The sequence below is a fragment of the Micropterus dolomieu genome, linkage group LG21 (genome assembly GCF_021292245.1).
Source record: "Micropterus dolomieu isolate WLL.071019.BEF.003 ecotype Adirondacks linkage group LG21, ASM2129224v1, whole genome shotgun sequence".
Taxonomy (NCBI): Eukaryota; Metazoa; Chordata; class Actinopteri; order Centrarchiformes; family Centrarchidae; genus Micropterus; species Micropterus dolomieu.
The window spans coordinates 30,752,151-30,760,993 of NC_060170.1; the positions used below are offsets into that span (position 1 = coordinate 30,752,151).

At 43.7% G+C, this 8,843-nt stretch overlaps 1 protein-coding gene across 6 annotated transcripts in view; it reads left to right on the top strand.

Moving 5' to 3' along the window:
- Positions 1–7,708, top strand: part of ep400 (E1A binding protein p400) — a 38,778-nt gene extending 31,070 nt beyond the window's left edge. For 4 of the 6 annotated variants that reach the window (XM_046034321.1, XM_046034322.1, XM_046034324.1 and 1 more), the window contains 11 exons: positions 1,378–1,548; positions 1,644–1,689; positions 1,770–1,876; positions 2,042–2,237; positions 2,334–2,467; positions 2,722–2,958; positions 5,236–5,410; positions 5,714–5,853; positions 6,024–6,176; positions 6,278–6,358; positions 6,602–7,708. In XM_046034321.1, the coding sequence (XP_045890277.1) occupies positions 1,378–1,548; positions 1,644–1,689; positions 1,770–1,876; positions 2,042–2,237; positions 2,334–2,467; positions 2,722–2,958; positions 5,236–5,410; positions 5,714–5,853; positions 6,024–6,176; positions 6,278–6,358; positions 6,602–6,922 (1,761 nt within the window). In that variant the 3' untranslated portion in view covers positions 6,923–7,708. The remainder of the gene's footprint in view (positions 1–1,377; positions 1,549–1,643; positions 1,690–1,769; positions 1,877–2,041; positions 2,238–2,333; positions 2,468–2,721; positions 2,959–5,235; positions 5,411–5,713; positions 5,854–6,023; positions 6,177–6,277; positions 6,359–6,601) is intronic. The other 2 variants (XM_046034325.1, XM_046034323.1) reach the window with 2 other exon arrangements.
- Positions 7,709–8,843: the final 1,135 nt, after the last annotated feature.

The window sequence follows — 8,843 nt, forward strand, 5'->3', positions numbered from 1 at the left end:
GTGGGGTAGTAAGGTACTATGAGCTCTTTAAGATAAGATGGTGCCTGACCATTAAGAGCTTTGTAGGTAAGAAGAATGATTTTAAATTCTATTCTGGATTTTACTGGAAGCCAATGCAGAGAAGCTAAAACAGGAGAAATATGATCTCTTTTCCTGGTTCCTGTCAGAACACGTGCTGCAGCATTCTGGATCAGCTGAAGAGTCTTAATGGACTTTTTCGAGCAGCCTGATAATAAGGAATTGCAGTAATCCAGCCTAGAAGTAACAAATGCATGGACTAGTTTTTCTGCATCATTTTTAGACAGGATGTTCCTGATTTTCGCAATATTACGTTGGTGAAAAAAGGCGGTCCTTGAAATTTGCTTAATGTGAGACTTAAACGACATGTCCTGATCAAAGATAACTCCAAGATTCCTCACAGTGGTGCTGGAGGCCATCAAGGGAAACTATATCTTTCGATAATGCGTCACGGAGGTGCTTGGACCCCAGAGCAATAACTTCAGTTTTATCTGAGTTTAACATTAGAAAATTACAGGTCACCCAGGTTTTAACATCCTGAAGACACATTTGAAGTTTACTTAACTGATTAGTTTCATCTGGCTTGATCGATATAACGGAGTATCATCTGCATAACAATTAAAGTTTATGGAATATTTCCTGATAATATTGCCTAAAGGAAGCATACATAAAGTGAACAGTATTGGTCCGAGAACAGATCCTTGAGGAACTCCAGGACTAACTTTGGCGTGCATGGAGGACTCATCATTAACATGTACAAACTGAAATCGATCTGATAAATAGGACTTAAACCAGCTTAGAGCGGTTCCTTTAATGGCTGACGTACTGCGGTAAGCTTGTTGACTCATTTCCGTTTCCGGTGCTTGTGTGTTGGTAGCGTGTTGTGTTGTTCTCGCTAAATATCAGTTAAATTTGTTAGATTACAGCGGCAACTGTCCGCTAAACACTTATTCTTACAGTAATTTTGCCTAAGCACTCACACTTCTTTCCATCTTTTGGTGACTGCTGTTCAATTTCATAGTTGTTCAAAAGTTTTGGTTGCTAACGCTACAGTACTTTAGCTTAGCCGTTAGCAACATTAGCTCAGCAGCTAGCGATGGCTTCTCCTTCTCCCTCTCGCTCTCCTACTTTCTCCTGCTCGTTGTGTCAGATGTTCAGTTACTCTTCTGCCTCCTTCACGTTGCGAAGATTAAATTCGCATTTGTGTGAATTCACGGTAACACAGTTCATTAGTGAAATCTGCTGTTGTAGTTTTAACTTGTGAGGTCTTGAAGTGAGGTCCAGATTCAAGTAGTGCTTGTTTTCCGTCTTTACTGACATGTTCGCATTGTGTTTGATTTTGTTTGTTTATGTGTGCAGGCCCTTGCAGAGCAGCAGAAGGCTCAGCAGCTGGCCCAGCAGCAACAGGCTGGAGCTCCCCAGGCCCAGGCTGCACCCGGCCAGGCGCAGGCTCCTGCTGCTGGCCACGCTCAAGTCCCTCAGGCTGCCGCGGTGGCCGGAGCTGCTGCTGTGCCTAATGCAGCTGTTCTGGTGAGGATCAAAACATGCTCCACCAATATGCTTATGTAGTGGGATTTAAAACAAGCCTGTGAAGCTTATTACACACGCGTTTTAATGTTTTTCAGGCTGGAGCCATAAAAAATGCCACTGTGGGCACAACCATCCAGGCTGGTACGTTGTCACACATATGGTTGACATTACAGACCTGTTGGTTTTCCAGTAGTTCATTCATTTGTCTTTGTTTTTTCCAGCGACTGTAGGGGGGAATGTGATTGTGAACACAGTAGCTGGAGTTCCTCCAAGTCCCTTCCAGGCAAACAAACGCCTGGCATCTCCAGTCATACCAGGCACCCTTTCTGTGAGTCATGTTCATTTTTTCACTGCTTCTCTGGCTTAGCTACCTACTGAGTAACAGGAATTCATGACGCAAATACTCTCTGGATTGGCATGAAGCAGAATGCATATACAGAGTGATCATAACAAGCTTTTGCTCATTGTTTTAATGTAATTGTTGTTGTTCCAGCCTGCTGGTACAGCCGGAGCCCAGGTAGTCCACACACAACAGAGGGCCGTTATGGCAGGCCCTGCCGAAGTGGTCGCCATAGCTACGAGTCAGGGTGTTCGAGCCGTTAACCCAGTAACGGCGTCTGCAGTGGTTTCTACCACCCTGAGCCCGGTGCAGTCACAGACTCGCCCACTGGTCACTCAGGTCACACAAGGTACTCAACTGAGCATGGGCTTTAATCTGATTAGACATCCCTCAAGTAGCCATCAGTGTTTTTAAAGATCTGACATATCTGCTATCCTCCATTCAGCCACAGGTATGCAGTTACAACAAGGAAAGCCTCTCAGCCCAGCACTCACCCCAGCCAACTTGCAGATGCTCCGACAGCAACAGCTGCAGCAGCAGGCTGCTTCCCCACAGATCAAGGCTGTAGGCAAACCCCAGGTAAACCACCAGCATCTTTATAGCTACACAAAATGCAATGATATGAGTCGCAATAAGAAATGTTAGTTACTGCTTTTCTCTGTTGGATAAATCAGGCATTAGAAGCTGTAACTGATATGTTCTTTGTTAGTATGATTGCAGTCATGGCAGTGTTTCAGATGTACCCAGTAAACAGTACAATGGTTATATAGTGTCAGGGTTCTAATAACAAAATGTGTATAATTAACTTTAACTGGTAATCTGTTTGTTTACAGGAGTTGTTAAAGATGCACAAGCATAAGTTGCAGCTGCAGCAGCAACAGCAGCAACAGCAGCAGGTGGCTGCAGCAGTGGCAGCAGCCCAGGGCCAACAGGCTGCAGGGGCCCAGCAGACCACCCAAGTGCAGACCGCACAGGCTTCCCAGGCGAATCCCCAGCTAGCAGCTGTGGCACCCAGACCTGGAGCCGTGCTGACTGGCACCACTGTGGCCAACTTGCAGGTGGCTAGGCTGGTAAGATTGTGAAAGGCATCATTTGAGTATACATAAATACATAATTTTGTAACACTCACAAAGGTTAAGAAAACTACTACTAATTACTATAGACTCTCACCAATTAAAGCAATGGACAAGTAAGACTGTATTATTAACTACTACCTACTATGGATGAAAGGGTTACCGGTTAAATGATAAATCATGGTAAAATTCCCAACGGTTATTATTACAGGACATATTTTAATTACCCTGATAACAGGGTTTGGTTACAGCGCTATTATAAACTCACGACAAATACTATCCAGCGTCAACCAAAGGTATCGACACCTTCTCCCAGAAGCAGGTGCGCATGCGCAGTATGCAGCTAGGGGTGGGAGAAATAATCGTTTCTTAGATGCATCGCGATGCGGACATGGAAGATTATGAATTGATTAACAAATGTCTAAAAATCGATTATTAAATGTTAATTGATAACGTAATGTTGACAGAACGCAAAAAGCGGAACTAACAGAAGTACAGCGCCTGGACCGTATGTGGAGCGCACAACAGAGACAACCAGTGTTCCTCTGTATTCCACACACCACCGCTGCAGAATGAATAACCACCCTACTAAAATGTCACACAATCATTAATATCAGTGCACAAGTAATGTTTTTAACTCGCAAGCATGGTGACACTCGGCGCTCAGCAGCTCTCTGTGTGACCTGTGTGTGAGGCCGAGCGAGTGAGAGAGAGCGCGCGGCGGAACGTGACACTGAAAGTTAGCGATGAAATATATTAGCAGTGTGTCCGTTAATAAAAGTCTGTAGTTTCCCCAACGGCTGGAAAAGTGAAGGCTGTCAGCGCTAGCTAACATCTCCCCTGTACAAGGGCCTGCTCTGTCCCCCACACCAGACTCTGGACTTTAGGGCATAGAGCCTTCAGCCTCACAGCCCCCACCCTCTGGAACTCATCCTCACAGAGATCCGAAATGCTCCCTGTCTGGACACTTTCAAAAAATCTACTAAAAACCCAGCTCTTTACCAAGGCATTCAATCCTGAATGACTTTTTGTTGTTCAGTCACTGTAACTATGTGTAAAAGGCGCTAAAAATATTTATTTATTTATCTAACGTTTGCTAAATTAGTAACAAAGTAATATTAATTATCGGCTGTATGTCATTACTAACTAACCTACTATTCAAGGGTTGAAAACATCTGGTATAAGCTTAGACTAAACTGGTGTACAGCCCTGTCGTGTATACAAACTGTACATCCTGATAATCATCAGTTTTCAGAGGAGTCTGACAACTGGTTGTTAATGAAATGAGGGACCATGGAGCTGAGGTTAATAAAGTAAATTAGGGATGCAAACTAGTCCTTTTAAGGGATCCAGATACAGAAAAAAATCATCAATATGCATCGATAATCGTTTTATAATCGAATCGCAGCCCTCTAAATCGTAATCGAATCGTGACGTGCCCAGAGATTCCCACCCCTATATGCAATATGGGTTTGTTTGGGTCAATGACAACACAGTGAAAGACAGCGCTGCGGAGATTCCCTCTGAAGTCTTGTCGTATTTTAGTTTTTATGAGAGCACTGAGGTAAATTTGATTGAAGAAAATGATCTTATAGTAAAGCAGCGAGTGAGTTAACTTTTAGCTTAGGTTTGTCTCTCTTACTTGCTAACAGTGTTAGCCGCTCTTGTGAAAACACTACACGTTGTTCTGCTGCTGTGTCTGCAGACTGTTCATCCACTGCACTTGATAATATGTTACGCAGTTTAGTCAACCAACCAGCATATCTTGGTAATTTTAAATCTAGCAGCTATCAAATTAGTTGTGTCAGAACAGGAGAAACGCTACAGACTGCTCTGTATCTATGCCAGTCCATCAATATCACTGTCTTCTAAAGACTTACTTGTTTCCATGTAATTGTGCATAGGGTGCATTACCTAGATAATATAAAATCTCGATAATGATAATGCACACTAAGATGGTTTTCGTATGTTTACAAAAGGTATTGGCTGTTGTTTTAATGTTATGCAAATATAATATCGATATAAAACTTGATGAAATGGTTTCCGTGTGTGTATCGGTATATTTTAATCTTTTTCTGCAATACCATGGTAATACTGATAACCATGAGAATTTTGGTCACTATAATCATGAAATTAAATTCTCATATCGTTTCATCCCTACTACCTACATAAATAAATCTTAAGGTGTTGTTCATGTGTATCATCAGGTTATTAGTGTGGCCACAGACAGTCTGATTCGGTCCTCCTTAATACTGATTGCGTTTCCTTTCACAGACTCGAGTGCCCACTCAGGGCCAGATTCCTACCCAGGCAGGACAGACGGCCCAGGTGACCCTCACCAAGCCTCCTGTGGTCTCTGTGCCAGCTGTGGTCTCATCAGCTGGCGTCACTACGCTGCCGGTCACTGTAGCAGGCATCAGTGTGGCTATAGGTCAGGCCCAGAAAGCAGGTGAAGTTTATCGGCTGTCTTCTGGATCTCTTCTCTCTCTGACAGTGAACGTTTTTTCTATGACTTTGACTTGATTGTTGCTCCTCATGTCCACGTAGGCTTTACGAGCCAGTTAACTGTTCCTGTAAACACATTTTTTAATCATGTTATGGATCAGTTGCGGTTGTTCTTGCTCAACCACTGATTGGAATACAAATCAAAACGGTCAACAGTATTTGTTGTTTACTGGACTTGAGAAATGACAGAAATCATTATCACTAATATGTGCTCAAGTTCCAGTATGTTCTTTCTCCTCTCTGTCAGGTGGGCCTGTGCTGACACAGTCCTTCCCCCAGATGCAGGTCCAGCAGCTGCTTCAGTTAAAGAAGCAGCAGCAGGCGGCAGCCGCAGCCCAGCAAAAAGCAGGGCAGCCGCAGCAAGGACAGGCCTCTGTACAGCAGAAGGTAAACACACCAACAGAACTGTTAGGAGTCTGTTGTCCACAGCAGAAGCAAGAAATAGAGCATATACGCATGTTTCTATTCATTCAGTATTCTTTAGTCGTGAGTGGAGTAGTGTAAGTGGAGTTATAGTATAAAATGCAGTTTTGTTATAATCTTGCATCAACACCCAGCAGGTGACAGTGCAGGGAGCACAGCCAGCCCAGCAGCAGCAGCAGAAGGTGACCTATGCTGCCACCACCCAACTCCAACCAGGAATCAAGACCCAGTTCTTTACGACAAACATCGGCCAGGCTCAGAAACCTCCTGGAGCACAACAAATCCAGGTACATCATCAGTGGCAGTCACTACTGCAAAATAAATATTAGCAGATAAACATTGGGGTTGAGTGTTGATAGGTGATGTTCTTGTTTACTTTTCTTATCAGGTGGCTAAGATCCCACAAATAGTGCAGCAGCAGCAAACCACCGTGGCTAATATTCAACAAATCGTGTCTTCTCCTCAGCAGGTAAGGCTTTTAGCATTGCTCCTGAATATAACTTGTGTATGACTGATCACGTGAATAAACGCGTGATTAGATCTGTGCCTACGCTGTATCACAGACTTCCCCTCCTTATATGCCTCACATTCTCAGGCATAGGGCTTTATTAACTCTTTGTAAAAGCACCATAAAACTTTTAAATGCAGTAGAATGGATCCCCCCAAACCTCCGAAACGGGACAAACATTTTGTGGGTGTTACTTCTCTTCAGATTCAGGCCCAGCCTCAAACTGTGACTCTGACCCAGGCAGCCACGTCTGCTCCTGCTCAGGTGCAGATGATTCCTGCTGGGACAGCGACAACCCAGGTCGTCCAGCAGAAGATCATCCAGCAGCAGGTGGTGACTGCAGCCACCTCTCCCCAGATCCAGACGCCTCCTCCCCACAGCCCCGCCCAGCAGCCCACAGCACCCTCTGCTGCAGAGTCCCCGGTGCAGCAGCCCGCTCAGCCCCAACAGACCACCAAGGGTCAAGCTCGCCAGGGTGGCATCAGGGCCAAAACTCCTGCCAAGCCCAGCGGGGGGAGCAGCTAGAGGATGCACACTAATAAAAAAATGAGTTTTCCTGCAGTACTAAAGTTGTGCTGAAGCATTCTTATGGATCCCACAGCAGCTAACGCCTGAGACAGACTTCCTGTAACATTATTAACCACACCAAACCTTTACCTCACCCCAAACATCTCTAACCTTAACCTGATTATAACAAGATATATAAACTATGTTCAACATAACACATAACCATTTCGGTGTTCATACTGAAACTATTTTGGCAGATCAATCACAGCGCTGCTGCCAATGATTCTGGTGGGATCCATAATTGTGCTTTCCTGAGTCAACACTGTTACTTCCATTATTTGATTCCTGAAATGTGGAATGTTTCTTGAAATTACCATAACTTCAGATTTTCCCCTTCAACTACAGCCCAATACATCAAAAGACAGACATAACAGTCATAATGATTATAACATTACTTAACAGATAGCTGAGGCTTATGGGTAATTCTGCATTGGGAAACAAGCTGCCCATTACAATAAGTGTATTCATCAATAGTCCCTTTTATGTCTAATTCCCTTGTTGTCTATAGATACTGAATGGAGAATAATGCACGTTCCTTTAGTCATTTGTTTTTTATTGCAGCAAATACACTGTAAACATGTACTTTAGTATTTTGTGTTTTCACATAAATGGTCTTTTTTTATTGATGTCAAGGAAAAAAAACTGTAAATATCAATGAAAAACATTTGTACTTGTAAAGTAGTTGTGTTTTCATTGGGTTTTTTCAGCCTAATTGTAATAAAGTGTTTTGTTTTTATACACAGATTCATCTTTTTCCCCTTCATTTTTGTCATTAAATCCGTTGTAAGTACTTGGAAATCTTGTGAATTCTTAAAACGCATTCCCCAGTTTGTTCAGAAGTTTGCATCAAAGGCTGCAGCAGATCTTCAGTCGAAGCCGTTTGGTTTGGCATGCAGTTCTTGCGTTTTAAGCATCTAGCCTTTGGACAGTCTGAGGATGGCATTCGAGACTAGAAAGTGCCTCTCAGCACTCTGCTTGGCCTGGCTGCCTGCTGACTCTGGCAGATATGTCAGCCGAGTAAGTCAGACACAAGGGCATAGGAGCTGAGGATTATCCCAGCCAACAAAAACATTATGACATTTTGTCTTTCAGTCCTTGCCGTTTGCAAACACACTTTCCTAAATCAGGGAAATGAGAACCTCTCTGAATATGCACTCAATTTTACTTGAAGGGGTTGCAGATTTGTATTTGTCCACATGGGGACACTGTTGTATTAGTACTACCCCGCACAATTTCTGCAGAAGGCCCACCACTATGAATTTTCCAGCTCATTGAAATTTCCCATCTGCTCCTCAGTGTATACCCTGCGACTCTCCTCTCCACTGGCACTCGGTGGCCAGACCACATTCACTACTAAATGAGTGAGACAAGGGAGGTGAGGTGGAAGAGAGGGCTAAGAGAGGAACAGATGGGCAAAGCTGGTTCCTTTGGCCTGGACATCCCTCCAGTCATGAGCTCAGCCTCTCTTATTTATACTCAGAAACACTGCCCATTGTAAACAGTAGTTATGGATGGAGTTTTTACTGTGTGACATGAAGGTCAGAAACAAGAAGAGCTGTAATTGACTCCTGTACATTTATTAAAGCTGGAGGGGGGACAGCTGGCGGGCTTCAGAGTATATAGGAGCTGTCATGGTGCAGTAACAGAGAGTAGATGAATCACACCACTTTAATTCATACATCACCGGCTTCACACCTCTCTGAATGTGTGCAGAGGAAAATGGAAATGTAAACACTTATGTTCTCCACTTCTCCTTCCATCCACATTTTATTCAAATGCCGGTTTACAGCAGATAGGGGTGAGTGTAAGTGCACCTTTTATGCACAAATGTAAACATGCAAGCGCAGTGTTTCTGCTTTGATTTTAAACCAGAGGAACA